General features: G+C 41.4%; 1 protein-coding gene across 5 annotated transcripts in view; it reads left to right on the top strand.

The window, feature by feature from the left end:
* SORCS1 (sortilin related VPS10 domain containing receptor 1) overlaps window positions 1–21,605 on the top strand; it is a 575,199-nt gene that overhangs the window by 464,111 nt on the left and 89,483 nt on the right. For all 5 annotated transcript variants that reach the window (XM_070470144.1, XM_020883904.2, XM_020883901.2 and 2 more), the window contains exons 13-17: window positions 1,829–1,920; window positions 3,172–3,279; window positions 4,760–4,877; window positions 6,372–6,502; window positions 9,122–9,235. In XM_070470144.1, the coding sequence (XP_070326245.1) occupies window positions 1,829–1,920; window positions 3,172–3,279; window positions 4,760–4,877; window positions 6,372–6,502; window positions 9,122–9,235 (563 nt within the window). The remainder of the gene's footprint in view (window positions 1–1,828; window positions 1,921–3,171; window positions 3,280–4,759; window positions 4,878–6,371; window positions 6,503–9,121; window positions 9,236–21,605) is intronic.

Here is a 21,605-nt window from a genome sequence, read left to right as displayed (position 1 = left end):
TTCTCTTGCCTTGAAGTCAGAATAGAGGAGAATGCAGTGATACAGAGAAAACAATTACCCAGGTGGTGCTCTGAGATGTTTAAAGCTCATGTGCAGAAGACAGAGTAATAACCATCAGGGTGCATATGTTAGGGAAAGTAGAAATGGAATCACTTTCAACCAGTGTGTTTAGCTTAAATGCTTCCTCTTTCTTCTGAATGAAAATGAGATACTCCTAGCTTATAAAACAGGCGCTTAATGAGGTTTAACAGTCCTAACAAAATAGGCGCCTAATGCATGGTTGTTACACTTCAATAAATATGTTTTAATAAGCCACTGACATTTAATTATCATACAATAACTAGCACCATAAATTGAAATCTAATGCACAGGTAATCACACAGCAGTGAGAACACTGCACTTTAAGTTTTAGACAGAGATGTCCATGTTACAGTCTAGTTACCATCTCCTAGCTTCATAGATCTGCACTTTGATTCACATGTTTTGAGAAGAGTGGGTCAGGAAAGAAACTTGCTTAAGAAATTCCAGGGGTTTTGATCTTGGAGATATACATGCTCAGTCACTCAGTCGCGGCCAACTCTTTGCAATCCCATGGACTGTAGCCCTCCAGGCTCCTCTGTCCATGGAATTTGCCAGACAAGAATGCTCAAGTGGGTTGCCATTTCCTTCTCCATGGATATATATAGGAACATGCATTGTTAAACTTCCTATGGACAATAGTTAGAAAGCCAGGGTCACATTTTTTTCCTTCTAACATCCCAAACAAAGCAAATAAGTCTCTCCTATAGTCCTGGGGTACATCTTGACTGTAAGAAGTAGACAGAGTGGAAACAATTATGTTTATAGTGTAATCACAGACAAGGCTATACTAACAGAGTGACTGTGAGAAAACAATATGCATTTTGTATGGAGAGGACTTAGAAATTGTCTCCAGCCAGTCTTTATTTGACCTCAGATTCCTCTCTCCACATACAGAGAGAGACCCAGTGACAATGTACCCAAAGGTATGATTTCGTTTTGATCAGAATTACTCTATGACTGGCTTCCCTGGTGGCTCAGATGGTAAAGCGTCTGCCTACAATGCGGGAGACCTGGGTTCGATCCCTGGGTGGGGATTCCTGGGTTCAATCCCTGGAGAAAGAAATGGCAACCCACTCCAGTACTCTTGCCTGGAAAATCCCACGGACAGAGGAGCCTGGTAGGCTACAGTCCAGGGGGTCGCGAAGAGTTGGACACGACTGAGTGACTTCATTTCTTCACTGTATGACTGGCTAGAGAATCCGTGAGTTGAATAGGAACATCTGTCCCCTGTAACACTTGGAAACTTTGAAGTAGTTGCATGTGGAAAGGACACTGTCATTCACCCCATCCTGGCATCGTCCATTATCGTCTACCTGGTCCTAGGCAAGTTACCACTTCTTTCTAAACCTTAGTTTTCTCATCTGTGAAAATGAGAGCCTTGGAATAGAGTGTCTTCATGGTTTCTCTGATCTAAAGGTGTGACCCGATGTGACTGTTGCCCATATGTCAACATAATCATAAATGGAACCCAACAGAGCTCACCACAAAATGACAGGAATAGAGATATGAATACATAAATCTTAGGTATTATTTAAACTTCTCTTGTGGAGCACCTAAAATCATTTTATGGAATTCCAGTGGTACATGTCAGACACCTGAGGAAGCATTGGTCATAACTGTGTCTCCCCACAGATTTGGGGGGACCCAGTTCTATCATGGAGAGATTATTTTTCCTCAAATGAAGACTAATTCTCTGAACCCTGGGTGTGTGTGTGGGGGGGCTGTGTATGTGCTTTTCCTCTTCCAGATATTTGAAGAAGAGCACAGCGTTTTGTATCTGGATCAAGGTGGAGTCCTGGTCGCTATGAAGCACACATCACTCCCAATTCGACATCTCTGGTAAAGACACCTGTTGCCCCTCAATCCTGTACCGAGGACTGGTTCCACACAGCTGAGACCAGGCTAAGCCGGGCCGACAGACTATAACTGTGCTTGTAGTGAATTGTCATGGTCTGCTGGACTATAACTTACACCTTTGCTTTTTTACAAGAAGGGGGGCAGAGAAAGAGAAAGGGAGCATGCTTCTGCCCTTTAGAAAGGAATTATCCATGGTTTTGGAATGTGAGAGCGCCCCTCTCTCCCATCAGTACCTCCAGCACCTCACTCTTTCAGTACAGTCATGGGTAGAATGGTTGTCAAGGATAATCTCTGAATAGCTTAATTTCCCACAGCCACCTATCCCAAATATTGTCTCCTCAAGTTTAATATTTGCATTCACTCTGTTCATTCTGCACAGAGATCAGCAGTGCATGTCACTTCTGCTCTGATCTCATTTGGCCTCATTTTTGCAGGCGGGAGAGGGTGGTTTTCTGAAACTCTCCCTGTAGGTCTTCTACAGATGAACATGCAAGGCCTAACTTCCAGAGGGGTTTTTCAATAGACTCCTTTATCTGTGTTTTTGAAAATGGCTCTCTCCACAGGCGAGCTCGTTCAAAGTCAAAGGCTTGATTTTCCCTCCACTGTTGGTTACTTTGGTGGACCAAAGGGAAAGCTGCAGAAATAAGAGAACCAGAGGCTTAGCCTGAGGGAAGGCATCCCAGAGAAAGGCAGAGGAAAGGAAACGTCCTGTATGACCATCAGAGTTGCATAGTCCTCTCTTACTTTCAAGAGCCTGTCCTTCTGCACCCGTTCACTCAGAGGGTCAACCAGGATTCGTAACAATGTGCGAAGGATACCACTAAGGGTTTGATCCCGTGGAGGTGGCTGATTCAAGTCCATCGCAGTGCTCTCAGAAGGTGACTGTTCTCAGAATCAAGGCTTGCTGCTAGATGACAGCAAGGTTTTAGAGAGGGTCACATTGAGATCTAAGACCTAATAAGATACCCAAATTTAAAAAATTCTATCAGTGACTTACCATTCCCGTTTCATACAGCTCTCCACTGATTGATGTTATAATACATCTGGGCCCCAAATCACTTGGCTAGCTGTATATCCACCTTCTGATGTAATTAAGAACACTTATTCATATCAAAGGCTCACTTTGACAATGCCCCAGGTACTTCTAAAATATATTCTGTCCTAGTTGGTAGTATCTTTTCTTTGAAAGGATTTTCTTTTGAGGTCCAATGACTTATTTTTTTCTGTCATCAGGTTGAGTTTTGATGAAGGGAGGTCTTGGAGCAAATACAGTTTCACATCTATTCCCCTTTTTGTGGATGGGGTTCTGGGTGAACCTGGGGAAGAGACTCTCATCATGACGTAAGTGGAAAACCATGTTGTCTTCTAGTCTTAATAGAAATCCAGAAACGTGTGGTTTTTAGCTGAGCCTGTTCGCCTTGCTGCTGTCAGTTTTAAAGTTGCTAGCAAAGGCAGTGCATCTGATTTCATGATTCCCTAGCAAAGAAGAAAAGAGCAATGCAGGCATCCATTTTCTCTTGGCTCTTTGCTAGCTATTAGGAGACCTATACTGTGGGCTGGCAGCAAAGTGGTACAGCCTATTTCTTCCTATACTGAATGAGCTTAGGGAAATTAGACGTGATTTTTTTCTCAATAGAAGATAAAGCTATCAATTTAAAACTTTAATAATAAACACGCTGATATACAGAAAATCACAGGCATATAAGAATGATTTCACTTTAAGACAGAACACAGAGCTTGATCACAAAGGATGTTATTTTTCCCTGGCTCTTTACCTAACCCAATTGTGAGGCATATTAGGGGAACCACGAGAACAGTCTGTTCTTTTGAAATTACATTTGCGCTCATTCTTGTCTGGAAAGTGATGATCATTAATTTGTGAAAGACTTGATTAATGGCTTGCCTGCCTGTGGGTTTCAAAACATGAGCTTTGAATTTGAAATATGAAACTCTGATTTTTCCTTCTCCTGGAAAATCAGAAGTGGAAAACAGAGAGGGAAGATTTTAAAGCAGTTGATCCTGTCGACAGTGAACATTTTTAAATCAAAGTGAATAGTTGGTACATTTTCTGATTTTTTTTCTCCTTTTTTTTTTTAACAATAGAAAAGAGCAACAAAAATTAATATGCCTAACAGTTATACTTTTGCCCAGTGGGTTAGCAATTTATTCTATAATTTGTCTTTATTCGGTTTTTATATTTACAAAACACAGATGGAAAAAGCTGATTGTAAAGGCTGCCTTGGAGCTTTTATTCACATTGACAATAGGTGATTCAAACACTTCATTAGGTAGCTGAGCTTCTTTGAGTCAGGAAGGTAGAATGAACAGGGTAGGACGTAGTTATAACTCTTCAGCCTTGTTGCCTACTTCTCCTTGTGACTGGTGGGAAGATAAAATAGCACAGAAACCACAGGAACCAGGAAAATTAGCAAGAGAACCTGAAAGTATAATCTTGGACTGCATGGAAGGCAGGATTTGTGATTGTTTTCTCATTTTTATTTTTTCTTTCTGGCCAACCGTTCTTGTTTATAGTATATAGCAGCAGGCTTTTCATCTAACACCCCTGGGTTCTAACTCTACCAGTTCTTGGTGATTTGTCTTTGGTTTTAGCATGTGAAAACTTTTTGAGCCTCAGGTTACCCACAGGTAAAGTGGAGTCAATAATAGCAAGCCTCCTCAGAAATGTGTTTTGGGGATCAAATAATACGACCGATATAAGATGCTTAGCATTGTGCTAACCTCATAGTAAATTTCAGCAAACACTAACTGTGGTTGTAACTGTCAGCTTTGCTGTTATTGTGAGTATTCGTATCATCTGCAGAGTGTTTGGACACTTCAGTCACCGCTCCGAATGGCAGCTGGTCAAAGTGGACTACAAGTCCATTTTCGATAGACGCTGTGCTGAGGAGGACTACAGACCCTGGCAGCTACACAGCCAGGTAGGGGGGCGAGTGTCCTGGGTGGGAGGCCTAGAGAGACCTGGGGGAAAGCCAGTCATTCAAGGCAGGAATCAGGGTTCTCTGGGCAAAAACGCCCATCTGGTGGTTTCTTACGTGTTCTGGGTGCCATGGCAGTGAAAACGCTCAACACTTATAGCTGCTGTGAAGTAATTCATGTTTTTATTGTACTAGGATATAATGAGATAAAATTCAGATGTGCTTGGCTTAGACTTTCAACTCAAAACAAAACACCAACTCAGCACAGAGAGCTGAACATAATTTATCTGAGCATGTCATCTGGTTGCAGGGTGTGAGGTCAGGGGTGAGGAGAGGCTCTTCAGTTTTATCTAGCAACGCAGAGACATAAAATAGCAAAATTAGGCTGGGTGAGGAGTGCCAGTAAAATTCTTCCTCCCCGCCACTCACCGCTGCGATTCCCTGGGACTAGGTAGTGCTTTCTGCCTCCTTCCAAGGTTCTTGTGTTATAAGGATGTGGAATTAGTAGGAAAATTTCCTTCATCCTGGCCTCTCTGCTATTCCGTTCATATTATTGATAGAATGCTGGATAAAAGCATCTCTCTTTTGATTTCCCAAGGCAGAACTCATTCTGGCAGCCTCTCAAAGGACATAGCTGGGGCCCTTGCTTACAAAGCCATCACTATATTGAGAGAGTGACACAGCATATACTCCAAACCTAGACTAAGTTGTATATTTATGTGCGATGTGTAGTGCAGCTGGTTAAAGTGAGCTTGCTCAAGAAAGACAGTGTAGAGTAGCTTAGACAAAAGTCTGTCTGGTCCTTTGGACACACACACAGAGCTGGGTTTGCCAATGGGAGCTACATCAGCCAGAATCACCCACTTTTCTTGGAGGCTCAGTAATGAAAGGATTGCTCATTCACATAGCTGATACTTTCCCCTTTGGAGTGCACGGACATTGTAATATTCAAAGCGTTTATTTACTTTGTGGAGAAACACTGAATTTAGTGCTACTGCTTACCTTGTAGAGGGATGTAAAATCAGTGCAGTAAAGTTGTGTGGGCAGAGGCATAACAAACCAAGGCAAAATGGGCCTTTATGTTTCTTAGAAATATTCTTCTTTCATATGCACATAAATGATCATGTGCCAATCTTTTATTACAGAAAAAGTCAACTTAATTACCATAGATTTGTTGGTAATACACTGTTACAGACTGAGTCTTAGTTACCTGTGTGTCCCTCATAGCCTTCTACCCAACACTTTGCCAAGTAAGAATTTGCTGAAAACAGAATTCAGGACATTTTGACACTCTCTTGGTGCATCTTGGGATTAACTTTGCCATCATGTTCTGTAATAGGACTCTAGATATTGAAAAGAAAATGCTGTTAGCACAAAGCAGACTGCCCATGTCTAGATTACCCTAAGATTTAAGACCATCTCCCTGGACTGTCCTAGTGTGGGGTAGGGAAGGTCATGCCTATGGGCCAACAGTGTGAGATTCTTGTCTCCTTACAGGGGGAAGCATGCATCATGGGAGCGAAGAGGATATATAAGAAGAGAAAATCCGAGCGGAAATGCATGCAGGGAAAATATGCAGGAGCCATGGAGTCTGAGCCCTGTGTCTGCACAGAGGCTGATTTTGACTGGTGAGCTTGTGCTGTTAGCCCATGTAGTCATTGCATATTTCAAAACCACATGGGCCTTAATGAAAGTTTAGATTTGAATAGTGACATGTATAGATACAAGTGACAAGCCTCATGTTTGTTGAATTACCATGTGGGGACATCATGGCTTACAGTTTATGTGTGTGTGTGTATACAGAAAAAAACAGGGATTTCTTTAGGCTTAAGGAGGACTCAGGAGATAGCTGGTAATTATCTTCACATATTTGACAGGTCTCAGGGCAAAAAGAGAGGCCAGATCCACCCTGAGTCCACTTAAATAATAAGTGGGCGTTTCAGGGAGCAAATATATGTGTGCTCAAGATAAAAATCTTTCTAGATTCTAGGATTCCTGGTAGTGAAATTATGGTTATTTAGGGCAGTGCCTTTTCTATACCTGGAGGTTTTCAGTTAGTGGCTAGCTGACTATTGCTTATGAAAGCCATGGAATATTTTTTCTGAATTCAGTGCAAGGATGGAGTCACTGGCATTGCTATCTGTGGCTTTATGAACCTAGAAGTAGGAGAGCCTTCTCCTTTTACCAGTATTAAGCTAGTTTAAACTGGAAGAGGAATGCAACATTTAGACATTAAATATTCTCAGAGTGCCACAACATGCTTTTTGGAGCTTTAGTTAAGCAGAAAACTAGCTTGTGGGACCAATGATGTCCTTGCTTTGTTCTAGTTTTGACTCAGATGAGGCTGAAAGATGATTGAAGATGAGTAGGTGGTAACTAACCCTCTTGATCATGTCCATCGCATTTTCAGTCTCTTTTTTATCTTCCTCCTTTTAAAAATGTATTTATATGTTTTTGGTTTAGAGAAAGCAATTGCTGAATGTGTATGTCAGTGTTGAATGATTGAACTTAACCAGTGTAAGAAACAAAGACATTTACTTAAAAGTATTAGCTGGGTAGCAATCATCAGTCACATGTCTGATCATCAGAGTATCAGTGATTGGGCTGAGATACTGTGTACATGCATGTAACATTACTTAGAAAAAGGAAGCATCTCTCATGGTAGATCTCTAGGAGCATTATCTGAATAAATAGTACTGGCCAGTCCTGGCACATTGGCTGCCAGTACTCAGACCTATGACCCAAGGCCATTCCTGTCTTGTTGGTAGAGAAGGCAAGCCAAGAGGCAGTTCTGTTTCTCTCTGTGCTCAGCTGGAGGCAGACAGAGCTTCAGTTACACTGGGACTCACAGGGAATTCTGCAGGGGCCTCCCCAGCCCTGACTTTCCTTTTAGTCAGCACAACACTTACAATGACAGAAATATTTCCTGTCTGTCCTACCTTCAGGATTGACATCCTGAACTACATTCACAGGGAGAACTTGCATGGAATGCTCGTCATTCATTACATGCCTCTTTCTGAAACCTGGCTGCTTCTCCTTTATTCACTCTATTCAAGGAGGATCCATATGGGGAGTTAACTTTCTATCTTATAGCTTTGACTTTGGCCTTCCCAAACAGTGATTTTTTGGCAAAGGTGGTTGTCCCTGACTGTTTTCTCTCAGTTTGGCTCTCCCCCCAGACATCCCTCTGCTAGATGGCCTTGCCTGTTATTTGCAATTTCCTGAAATGAACCCAGGACGTCCTGTAGGCAGAGTCCCGGAAGTCCTTCTACCCATGCTGTGTTGCATCAGAATCAAACCCGGCTGGTATGGGCAGAATTCTGAGAACCGACTGCCTGGTGACAGGGCCCTGAGCAAGCCTAGTTCTTCTTTCTCAGCCTGTGTGTGCCAGCATCTCACCTCCATCACACAGATGAGCCAGTTCATACCTGTGCATGCCATCGCTGCCTGCGATTTGTCTGCATGAGGAGGTACAATGTGTTGCCATTCTCTGCGCCCAACTTCATCTTTCAGAAGCCAAGAAAGCCTTGGCTTTCACAAGCCTCGACTCAGAGGCTCCTGGAGGCAAGAATGCAAGGAGGCTGAGAGAAAACTGTTTTCAAACTAGAGAAAATTTAAAACAATTGGTGGCATTAACTGAATAGGACCAAGTTTTCCTTTGGGGGGAATGCTCGCAACACTCCCGAAGTACATTGCTTTTCCTGCTGTGCCTTTGAAGCAGATGGCTTGGTCACAGAGAGACCTGGCTCAGCTCTCCTTGGTAGATCCAGATGTCTTGGAAGAGCACCCCAAAGACAACACATTTTAATGAGGATTATGCCACGTGTGGATGCCTTAGGTTCTTCAATGCAGTTGACACAGAGGACTGGGCTTCCACTATGATAGCTTTCTCTGGGCCCAACCACAGTCACTATTGTGTCTCCCCCTGATGAGAACAACATCTGTGCTCCTGGCTGAAAGGTGTTTAATGGGAATCACTGGGCACTGAGCTTTCATCTCTATATATGCGTCCCTGTCACCTCCAAGTTAGCCATTTCTCAAAATGGATTCTGTAGAATGTTTTCTTGGGTAATTGATAGATATTCCGTGGAAAGAAAGATTGCATTTTTGGGAAGGCATTGATTTAGTGAATGCCTGTTTTTTTTTGACTAATTGACCAGGGTAGAAGTTGGCTGCGGACTGACTTAAACTGTTCTCAGTAACACTGCCACCTAATGAAAGGTTTCTCGCATTTTTTCCCCCAACAGTGACTATGGTTATGAACGACACAGCAACGGTCAGTGCCTGCCGGCCTTTTGGTTCAATCCATCCTCTCTGTCGAAGGACTGCAGCTTGGGGCAGAGTTACCTCAATAGTACTGGGTGAGTGCCTGAAGCATTGGCGTGAGGAGGTCATCTGCTGCTGCTTTTCTGCATGCAATAAACTTATAGAATCACTTCTGACCAAAGGCGAGGTCTGTTTCATTATAGCACCAGTTTATTCACTTTCATTCATTTTAATCAGCACAAATTTGCATTAATAGTGCAAATTCCATCTGAGAATAAGATTCCAGTTGCAAATAAGCAAAACAGGTTACTGGGATGAAGATAGCAATAATGATAATATACAGATTGCTTCATTTTTTGATCCCTTATTTCACAACTATTTGATCACATGAGGCTACCTTTTACCTTGCAGCATCCCTGTGTGGAAGGTCAAACAAGTATTTCCCATGTGCATTTCCTGCTTTATAGATGTGGAAACTAGAGGCAGAAAAGAAGCTCATTGACCTTTCAAGAGTATGCTGGTGTTAGCAGGAATGTATTCCATTTTCTCTGTATCCAGTTTTGACGCATTGAAGACATGCATTCTGATCTTTATAAATCTGGAATCAGATTTGAAAACTTTGTGTTGAATGATTTGTGCTGTGGGGTTTATCCAATATTATTTAAGAATTACCATAAAAAGGAAAACCATGTGGTGACTTTCCCAAAATTGTAACTGATATTTATAGACTTAGGAAACTACTGTGTGGAACTTATTTGGAATCTAATTCAAGCAATCTATCAAAAGACATTTTTGAGCCATTTGGGAAACTAAATATGTTCTGGTGACTAGTGTTGTATTCATCAGGATTTTCCAAAGATATGCTTTTCAGTCTCCAACTGGAGATATATATGTGTATATGAAGAGATTTGTTAAAAGCACTGGCAGCACCCAGCTATGGAGGTGGGCAAGTTCAAATCCTGATATCCGTAGCAGGGGTTGGCAAGCTGGAGACCCAGGAGATTAGATGGTTTGTTTCTAGGCACAGTCTGAGCACTGATGGCGAACCAGGGAAGCTCATAGTATAGTTCCTGTCTGAAGACCAGCAAGGTCAAAACTGATGTTTCCATCTAAGTGTGAAGGCAAGAAGGAAGTCATTGTTCAGTTTGAAGGCAGTCAGGCAAGACAAATTTTTTTCTTATTTAGAAGAGAGTTAGCATTTCTAGGCCTTCAACTATTTTAATGAGGCCCACCCACATAAGAGAGGACAATCTGCTTTACTCAATTTACTGATTTAAATATTAATCTAATTCAAAAACACCCTCAGAGAAGCATCGGAATAAGGTTTGACAAAATACCTGGCCACTCTGAAGCCCATACAAGTTGACACATAGAATTGACCATCACAGGTAATATTAGGTTGTGTCTAAATCCAAATTTTATATTATAATGTGCTAAGTCACTTCAGTGATATCCGACACTTTGTAACCCTATGTACTGTAGCCCGCCAGGCTTCTCTGTCCATGGGATTCTCTAGGCGAGAATACTGGAGTTGGTCACCATGCCCTCCTCCTGGAGATCTTCCTGACCCAAGGATCAATCCTGCATCTCTTAGGTTTCCTGCATTGGCAAGCAGGTTCTTTACCACTAATGGCACCTGGGAAGTCCCATTTATATTGTATTAACTAAATGTATTATACGTTTATGTATGATAATGATATTTTGGTTAGGTCAAAAAAAGAAAAGTATCTTTTAGAGATACTTAATGTGTGACATTTGTTTTAAAATGTTAGAAGAGGGATGTGTGCTATGCTTAGTCACTCAGTCATGTCCAAATCTTTGCAACCCCAGGGACTGTAGCCCAGCAGGCTCCTCTGTCCATGGGAATTCTCCAGGCAAGAATATTGAGTGGGTTGCCATGCCCTCCTCCAAGGAATCTTTCTAACCCAGGGATCAAACCCAGGTCTCCCGCCTTGCAGGCACATTCTTTATCATCTGAACCACCAGGGAAGCCCAAGAATACTGGAGTGGGTAGCCTATTCCTTCTCCTTCCTTCTCCAGAACTTCCCGACGCAGGAATTGAACCAGGATCTCCTGCATTGCAGGCGGATTCTTTACCAACTGAGCTACCAGGGAAGCCTAGAAAAGGAATACATATTAATAAATTTTGAAGGTAACTTAGTGAAAGTGTGCTATTTATTATACTGTTTTCTCTCATTTGTGCATATTTGAGAATTCTGATATTAAAAAGTTAAAGAGAGAGGGAGGGAGGAAGGAAGAGAAAAAAGGGGGAGAGGGGAAGGGCTTGAAGGAGAGGGGAGAGAGGGAGGGGAAGCAGGCACTCACCAGTAGGCTAGCATCGCTTGACAGCTGCCCTTCTCATTGCTCATGAGAGCTGCCATCCAGAGGAAAGGACATTCATGTTCTTGTTTATGTACTTTTGCATTTGAAATGTTTACTTTTTTTTTAATTTAAAAAAATCACCAAAATAATATATACTACTCTCAGAATAGTATATACTACTCAGTGGATATTACCTGAGAGCATCTCACCCTAAGGGATTTTTGTTGAGTTATCACTTCTGCTGGTTCCATTCCATTCAAACTTTTTTTCAGAAGGAGAGAAAAAAAAACATAGACATGCACATCAAATATTCTTATCTATGATTGAATAAATAAATAAACTATGATTTATTTGCACTGTAACACAAAATTTGAGAAAAATGCAAGTAACATTTTTACAGTAACGGGCCAGTGAGGTCTTGAGCATCTAGTACTATGTGAAAAATTGAAAAAGGCTGCTGGAATCACTCAACTTAATGGTGAAGAAATGCCAGAAAAAGTTGTATCACTTGCATGTACAGACATGTTTAGACATTGTAAAGAGCACTGGGAACCTCTGAAGCTGATTTCAGAATTGATTTTTTTTTTTTCCACTGAGTTAGTCAAGGGAGTTATGCTGTTCTCTCTTTGGTATTAATAACAAGAGGCTGAAGTACAGAGGGGTCTAAATTTTAACAAATGCTACCGAAACCACTGTAATAAGGCAGAAAAAGAAGGTCTATGAACCCTTACTTTTCACTTTATTAAGAATATATATGTATTTTCATTTTATGATTATATACATGTATCAATATTTACACTCACACTTAGACACTTAGATTTCTTTAGCTGCTCCTAAACAGATTTCACCAGTCCTTTGGTGAACTCAGTATGTGAAACCCAAATAAATCCTAACCCATACAAAATAAAACATCAGAGATGAGTAATTTGTATATTCTATTCAATGGAAGTTTTCATCTATGCCCTATAAGATAACATTTTCAATTATAAATGGCTCAGCAGTAGGCTTGTTGTTGTTCAGTCGCTCAGTCATGTCCGACTCTGTGACCCCATGGACTACCGCACACCAGGCTTCCCTGTCCTTCACCATCTCCTAGAGTTTGCTAAAACTCTTGTCCATTGAGTTGGTGATACCATCCAACCATCTCATCCTCTGTCATCCCCTTCTCCTCCCACCTTCAATCTTTCCCAGCATCAGGGTCTTTTCCAATGAGTCAGTTCTTTGCATCAGGTGGTCAGAGTATTGGAACTTCAGCTTCAGCATCAGTCCTCCCAATGAATATTCAGGATTGATTTCCTTTAGGATTGACTGATTTGATCTCCTTGTAGTGCAAGAGATTCTCCAAGAGTCTTCTTCAACACCACAGTTCAAAAGCATCAGTTCTTCAGTGCTCAGCTCTCTTTATGGTCCAACTCTCACATCCATACATGACTACTTGAAAAATCATAGCTTTGACTCAGCAGTAGGTATCTGGGTATATAAATGGTTGTCAATGCAGTTATGTTTATTAATCACACAATCACAACATTACTTCCTAGTGCTCCCCCTCCACTCTCAGAGGGTTGTTCCTGTCAGTGGCTATTACCTGAGAGCATCTCACCCTAAGGGATTTTTGTCGAGTTATCACATCTGCTGGCTTCATCCATTCCATTGAAACATATTGCAGAAAATCATCAGCATTAGTGAGCGAGTTTGTATAAAGGGGACATATGATAAATACCAGCCATCAGCAAGTAGGATAAATGCCCTGCTCTTGAAAGTAAGGGGCTCATAGGTAGAAGAGTAACCACCCTCATAGCACCCTGTGGCCTAAGGTTGGGAGGAAGGGTATCAATCATAACCTCACAGATTTACATATTGTATATACATTTGTATCAGGAATAGGAAGACCATTAGCTGGGACAGGGTCCTGAAGTCATCCTCAAAGAAGGCACCATACCATCAGATTTCCATTTGCAGGGTCTGTAGCCAAGTCAAGAGTGAGTAAGAGGTAATGTGTAGATGAAATTGAAAAAGAACTTTCTGCCTTTCTTTTTTTTAACTCCACTTTGTATTGGGGTATAACTGATTAACAATGTTGTGATAATTTCAGGTGAACCACAAAAGGACTTAGCCATGTATATATGTGTGTGTGTGTGTGTGTGTGTGTGTGTGTATCCAGCCTTCCCCAAACTCCCCTCCCATCCAGGCTGCCACATAGCATTGAGCAGAGTTCCCTGGGGTGCTATATAGTAGGGCCTTGTTGGTTATCCATTTTAAATATAGCAGTATGAACATGTTCATCCCAAATTCCCTAACTATCCCTCTGCCCCCTCCTTCCCCTTCTACACAGCAACCATAAATTCCTTCTCTAAGTCTGTGAGTCTCTCTCTGTTGTGTAATTAATTTCCTTTGTATCATTTCTTTTTAGGTTCCACGTATAAGGGATGTCATATGATATTTCTCCTCCTCTGCTTTACTTCACTAAGTATGAAAATCTCTAGGTCTGTCCATGTTGCTGCAAATCTTCTTGACCGTCTTAATGCCACTCCAGCCCCTGACCTCAGATGTCACCTGGCTATATGTTGATTTGGTGGCATTTCATAAGTACAGATTCAAGAAGGTGGTAGCCACTACAGTGCTGCAGTCAAACATTTAGCTCTTCACTTAGAGATGTTTAATTACAAAAAGTATATACATATGTTTTCTGTGTTTAAAAAGCCAATTTAGATTATCATCCCAATCCTGGCCTCCTTTCCTACACAGCTGTGATCTGTTTGATATGCATGTTTCTAAACACTTTCTTTTGCATTTGTCAGTAAATAATTAAGTGAAAAAATACACAAAATTAATTTGGTTGTTTTTATATGCAGTTTTCTACTAAATGTATTATTCTCTTATGTGCCTTTTTCATTCAAAAACGCATCTTAGACATCTTTTGATGTCAGAGTTTATGAGGCTTCTTTCCATCTAATTTCTTTTTATCCCTTAGGATTCAGGCACCAGGAGTTATGTAGTAATCCCTTTCATGGACATTTTGATCATTTCCTATTTTATTCCACTATAAACAATGCTACAGTTAGCTTTCTCATACTATAATACTTGTTATTAAAACCCTGCAACAATAATTTAAGTCTTTTGGCAGCTGAAGACCTTTATGCTAGCTGCTAAAGCAACTTCCATCCAGTCAGCTGATTCCTTCTTAGACCTGAGTATCTAGGCATTGCCAAATATCTCCCCCATAAGAGTGGAAACACCAGCTTCCAGCCCACACACTGCCTGCAAATCCCACACGTGAGATATTCAGTTATATTAACTTCTGTCCTCCTTTAAAATACAAATGCCAGTGGATTATGTAAGGGAACACTAGGAGGAAGGGTAAGCAGGATTCCCAAATAAAGAAGGTGTGAGGACATGTTTGAGTAAACTCTGGGAGTTGGTGATGGACAGGGAGGCCTGGTGTGCAGTCCATGGGGTCACAAAGAGTTGGACACAACTGAGTGGCTGAACTGAACTGAGGCAGGTTACTGCAGGCAAAGGAACAAGAGATGAGCCAGGTGAAAGGGCCAGGCTGGTAGTTTTTCAAGGACAAGCTGTGATGTGAGATTAATATCCAGGCACTGGGGGAGATATTGGACAATGCCTGGAAGTCTCTAGAATTAAGGAGCCGCAGTGCCCCTAAGTCCCTCCAGTGCCCTTTTAACCCATCCACAGGCATCTCTGGTTGTCAGCACAGAATATGTAGTATTAACTTCAGGCTGAGATGAAGTGCCGAAGAGTCACAGGGCAGGGCTGGCTTGAGAGTCCTTGCCTCCGATAGATTTCACTTGTCATGTGCCTGACTTGCTTCACCCAGTCCTCACAGCAGGGCACATGCTACAGCCATGCAGTCAGACTTGGGTTGAACAGGTCTGCAAAATAGCCATCCCTTGTCAATAAAGCTAACAAGCAGATCTGCCAGTAGCACCTTTCTGCAAGTTTACTTGAAGGCATGCAGGCAAACTTTCCTTTTATTTTTGTTAAGGCCTCGCTTTATAAATGGTTATGGTTGTTCTCATAGTCAGTTTATTATGCTGTATAGATAGCCCTGTTCTCAGGTTCACTCCCTTCACCATGATGGAAACTTCTAGCATCAGTTGTTATTAAGCCCAATAGAAATACTCTTTTGAGGAGATGCCAAAATTGTTATCAGTTTTCCTGTGTAGAAATGAATGGGTGTGCAGTTTCCTTTCAGCTCGTGGAAAGATCTTAGAAAGAGTTAGCATAAGAGCTGAAATGGGTGTAGAGTATCCCTCCAGTGGCTGGAGCTGCCAGTCCTTAGCTCTTAGCCCAGTGATGTAAGGTGTCCAGTGTCCACACCAGGACACAGCACTTGAGGTCAGTTCTGCAATGTTGTCCCTGCCACTTTTCACCTGTGCCTTCATGCCTCCAACAGCCCAGTCCATGGGAAGCAAGGAGGATGGTACTAGGCCTTCAGCCTACTATGGATAGAGAGTGAACTCTAAGGCAGGAGGTGTTGCTTGGTAAAGAGCAGAGTTGTTTTAGAATGAAACAGTCTCTACCTTCATCTTTAGCAAGCCACTTCCTCTCTTGAGCCTTAGTTTCCTAAACTATGAAATTTTACTATTTGCTTTTGGGGGTTGATTAAATGTGATACTTTATATGAAGCATGCAGCACAGCACCTAGTAATAGTAGTCACTTTTCAAAATGTAGAACATCACCAACAGTGATCATCTAAGGGCTCCTCTGGAGTGAAGGTAAAAAGAGGGGGGAAATTTCCTTTTATTGTGTATCTATAGTCCAGACATTTGATACATAATAGTCATGACAGACCTGAGATCTAGGACACATTTAATATAAGGCCGTGTTTTGTCATCTGTAAAACTGAAATAATACCTTGCGTAGGCTCATAAACTCACAGAATTAGAAGCACTGTACTCCAAAATGCACGTCTGCTCCCAAGACCACTCAAGGCAGATAAGACATTTACCTGATTAATAAATGAGTTCCTTTTATTTAAATAAGATGAAATCAGTATTCATCTGTGTGTCATCTGGCATTTAGTGCTGAAATTACCCCAAATTCATTTTCTCTTTGTAACTCCATTGATAACTATAAATATCTCAGTTTGCAAATACAAAAGCCCAAGTCTATTTAGTTATACTATACACACTATGTACTGCACATTTACACTGTGTTCTTGGGCATGAACTTGGGCAAACTCTGGGAGATAGTGAGGGACAAGGAGGCCTGGCTGGCTTGCTACAGTCCATGGGGTCACAAAGAGTTGGATGCAACTTAGCAACTGAACAATAACAATAGCTATTTCAAACCCTAAAAGATGATGCTGTGAAAGTGCTGCACTCAATATGTCAGCAAATTTGAAAAACTCAGCAGTGGCCACAGGACTGGAAAAGGTCAGTTTTCATTCCAATTAGAAAAAAAGGTAATCCCAAAGAATGCTCAAAATACCACACAATTATGCTCATCTCACATGCTAGTAAAGTAATGCTCAAAACTCTCTAAGCCAGGCTTCAGCAATACGTGAACTGTGAACTTCCAGATGTTCAAGCTAGTTTTAGAAAAGGCAGAGGAACCAGAGATCAAACTGCCAACATCTGCTGGATCATCGAAAAAACAAGAGAGTTCCAGAAAAACATCTACTTTTGCTTTATTGACTATGCCAAAGCCTTTGACTGTGTGGATCTCAATAAACTGTGGAAAATTCTCAAAGAGATTGGAATATGAGACCACCTGACCTGCCTCTTGAGAAATCTGTATGCAGGTTAGGAAGCAACAGTCAGAACTGGACATGGAACAACAGAGTACGTCAAGACTGTATATTGTCACACTGCTTAATTAACTTCTATGCAGAGTACATCATAAGAAATGCTGGGCTGGAAGAAGCACAAGCTGGAATCCAGATTTCTGGGAGAAATATCAATAACCTCAGATATGCAGATGACACCACCCTTATGGCAGAAAGTGAAGAAGAACTAAAAAGCCTCTTGGTGAAAGAAAGAGGAGAGTGAAAAAGTTGGCTTCAAGCTCAACATTCAGAAAACTAAGATCATGGCATCTGGTCCCGTCACTTCATGGGATATAGATGGGGAAACAGTGGCTGACTTTATCTTTTTGGGCTCCAAATCACTGCAGATGGTGATTGCAGCCATGAAATTAAAAGGCACTTACTCCTTGGAAGGAAAGTTATGACCAATCTAGACAGCATATTAAAAAGCAGACACACTTTGTCAACAAAGGTCCATCTAGTCAAGGCTATGGTTTTTCCAGTAGTCAGGTATGGATGTGAGAGTTGGACTGTGAAGAAAGCTGAGTGCCGAAAAATGGATGCTTTTGAACTGTGGTGTTGGAGAAGACTCTTAAGAGTCCTTTGGACTGCAAGGAGATCCAACCAGTCCATCCTAAAGGAGATCAGTCCTGGGTGTTCATTAGAAGGACTGATGTTGAAGCTGAAACTCTAATACTTTGGCCACCTGATGTGAAGAGCTGACTCATTTGAAAAGATCCTGATTGCTGGGAAAGATTGAGGGCAGGAGAAGAAGGGGACGACAGAGGATGAGATGGTTGGATGGCATCACTGAGTCAATGGACATGAGTTTGGATGGACTCCGGGAGTTGGTGATGGGCAGGGAGGTCTGGCGTGCTGTTGTTCATGGGATCACAAGGAGTCAGACATGACTGAGCAACTGAACTGAACTGATACTTGTATATGGTTAAATCTTGTTTACACTGTTTCAGATCCAGAGAATGTGATATGATTTAAGTTGCTAAGTTAACTAGAACATTGCTTGTTTCATGCCAACCATGAAAGATTCTGTAAATATAAAATATAAGGGGCATTGGGCTGGTTTATTCTAAGAAACAAAGATAATCTTATCAAGGAACAGATTTCGTTTTGCTACTAAGCTAGAGATATTTCTAGATGTGTTTTTTAAATGTAGGTATAGATATTTTTGTCTGTGAAATTTCTTTAGAGGGGCCATTAATCTCTTCTGGAGTAATATAAGTGTACAGTGATGGTTCTTGTTGTTCCTCAGTGTTAATTTCTCAATATTCAATGGGAATATTTACTCAAGAATTAAAGAAAAGAGATTTAAAAATAGCATTAATTCAGTATCTATATAAGAAGATTTAGTGAGTCCAGGAAAAAATATATATATACACATAAATTATAGCAAAACAGTTATCTCCATACTCTCACATAAATTTAAAATGTTTTAAAAATGTTTTCTATAAACATAATCCTCTCTACATGAGCTATGAAAACATTTAGATCCTGGCTATCCTGCCATCACCCTGGGGTTGCTATTTCCAGGGCCTTTGGGGCCTGTGTTCTTTTCCCAAGTGATCTCATTTCTGATCCTGGTAGAGTTCTTGACGTTCCGTCTGATTTATTTAGCAACAGGTCAGTGTACATCACAGAGAATAATTGGTCCTGAAAGTGGTCTATGTGTTTCGAGTCCACAGAAAGGAAATCACTTGCAGTGTTTTCAGACCCAAAACTGCTACCCATGTAGCTGTCTTTTATTTTTATTTTTTGGAAAGTACCCATTCAGTTTCACAGCAGATGCTCTAGACTTGTCAGCTGCTACAGAATTGATTCTTCAGAATATATTTCTTAGATACACGTTCCCACATATTTACAGGATGGCATTAGGGTTGGAAATGAAGAAGGTGGACAGAGATCAGGTTTCTCACACCACTGTCCTTGTCCAGTGGTATTGGGACTAACAATCCTCATCCAAGTGGTATGGCATCATGACAAAGAGCTTCAAACCCAGTCCAGAGCCCCTGACCACTGCTTGCCCACTGTGTGACTCTGGGAAGCCCTCTAAACTCTTATCTCTCTCTCTCTCTCTTTTTTTCCTTATGTGCAAAACAGAGGGATTGTGTTGATCTTTGACCCCTTCAGGTTCTGACATGTCCATAATCTATCTGAAGTGACCAGTATTAGCATTCCTTGGACTTCAAGTGTTTAAAAGTAGGGGAATTTTCCTTTTATGAATTTGTTATGTAACTAGTTGACTCTAGTGGATTCCATGAGCCATCCTCCTGATGTTTGATGTTGTCATTTAGTTTAACTTGCCCATATGTCCCACTTCATCACGTTGGCATTCAGAATGATGTTGCATTCTATTTATTGTTCAGGTTAAATGACTTGTGCTTCCATCCTACTTCATGGAAGAAAATTTTTCTCCCCCTCACCTAGTCTTCTGCCCAGTGACACTCCCCTAAGCCCAAGGTTTGCTTACTCTGTTTAAGGGGAAAGTCCTGAGAGCTATTGCTTTGAGGCGAGAAACTTGGGGAACCTGCTAAAAATGTCAGGGAACCCTGTTATTTCTGAATGTTGGAGGTATGACTGCTACATCGTATTATTGCTGACATATGGGCACATTGAGTCTAGAAAGACTTACTTGAAGTGTTAGCCATGCACTGTTCCCAGAACCAGCTCCCTTCTCTGTCTCCAGGGCTTGCCCCATTTCTCATTTCAAGTCAGGTGTTAACTGTAAGAAGAAAGTTTTTCCTTGAAAACGAGGATACATAGTACAATCCAAGAAACTAAACAAATATGTTCTTTTCATTGTGCTCAAATGAGGCACACCAGAGCCCAGTGACAGTAAGTCCTACCTTGGCTATAAGAAAACCTAGAGTTCCACCTCTTTCTTGGTCATAACATGTAATAACTACTGTGAAAAAAGAGAAGAGATAATGTAATAAGAAAACATAATGCCTGCACTGGTTTTTAATGAATGAATAGAAGCTTGACAGAGTAAAGATCGTCCTGGGGAGGATGAACAACACAGAGAAGAAGGCAAGTAGCCTTTAGCCTGGCCTGAGCTTAGGAGGCATGCAGGGCAGTGAAAAGAGCTAAAGCTTAAAAAATACATCGACCACAGATCATGAAACTGTCTCTTAAACCCAAAACTTGCTCTTTATGACTAAACCATGGGCAGTTTGAACAATATTAAGGAAGGACTTGGTGTGATCCAGTTTGATCTGAAGATAATTTTGGCAGAAAGAACGTGGCTTCTGCTTTCAGGGAGCTTGTATAATGCTGTGCTTATTTGCTCAGTCCTGTACGACTCTTTGCATTCCCATGGACTATAGCCTGCCAGACTCCTCTGTCCATGGGATTCTTCAGGCAAAAATACTGGAGTGGATTGCCATGCCCTCCTTCAGGGGATCTTTTCAACCCAGGAATCAAACCAGGGTCTCCTGCATGGCAGGTGGATTCTTTACCAGATGTAATAGCAAGCCGATATTTATTTATTTATTTTACTGTTTAAGCAATTTATTTTTTTTTATTAGTTGGAGGCTAATTACTTTACATCATTACAGTAGTTTTTGTTATACATTAAATGAATTAGCCATGGATTTACATAGATTCCCCATCCCAGTCCCCCCTCCCACCTCCCTCTCCACCCGATCCCTCTGGGTCTTCCCAGTGCACCAGGCCTGAGCACTTGTCTCATGTACCCAACCTGGGCTGGTTATCTGTTTCACCCTAGATAATATACATGTTTCAATGCTGTTCTCTTGAAACATCCCACCCTCGCCTTCTCCCAGAGTCCACAAGTCTGTTCTATACATCTGAGTCTCTTTTTCTGTTTTGCATATAGGGTTATCGTTACCATCTTTCTAAAGTCCATATATATGTGTTAGTATACTGTAATGGTCTTTATCTTTCTGGTTTACTTTGCTCTGTATAATGGGCTCCAGTTTCATCCATCTCATTAGAACTGATTCAAATGAATTCTTTTTAATGGCTGAGTAATATTCCATGGTGTATATGTACCACAGCTTCCTCATCCATTCATCTGCTGATGGGCATCTGGGTTGCTTCCATGTCCTGGCTATTATAAACAGTGCTGCGATGAACATTGGGGTGCATGTGTCTCTTTCAGATCTGGTTTCCTTGGTGTGTATGCCCAGAAGTGGGATTGCTGGGTCATATGGCAGTTCTATTTCCAGAGCAAGCCGATATTTAAAACTTTAAGTAAGCAAGTGAAGTCACTCAGTTGTGTCCAACTCTTTGCAACCCCATGGGCTGTAGTCTGCCAGGCTCCTCCATCCATGGGATTCTCCAGGCAAGAATACTGGAGTGGGTTGCCATTTCCTTCTCCAGGGAAAGTTCCCAACCC

This window comes from Odocoileus virginianus, chromosome 7 (genome assembly GCF_023699985.2).
Source record: "Odocoileus virginianus isolate 20LAN1187 ecotype Illinois chromosome 7, Ovbor_1.2, whole genome shotgun sequence".
In the NCBI taxonomy this organism is placed as follows: domain Eukaryota; kingdom Metazoa; phylum Chordata; class Mammalia; order Artiodactyla; family Cervidae; genus Odocoileus; species Odocoileus virginianus.
Note: the sequence above shows the minus strand (reverse complement) of the source record. Positions and strands in the feature narration are given on the sequence as shown.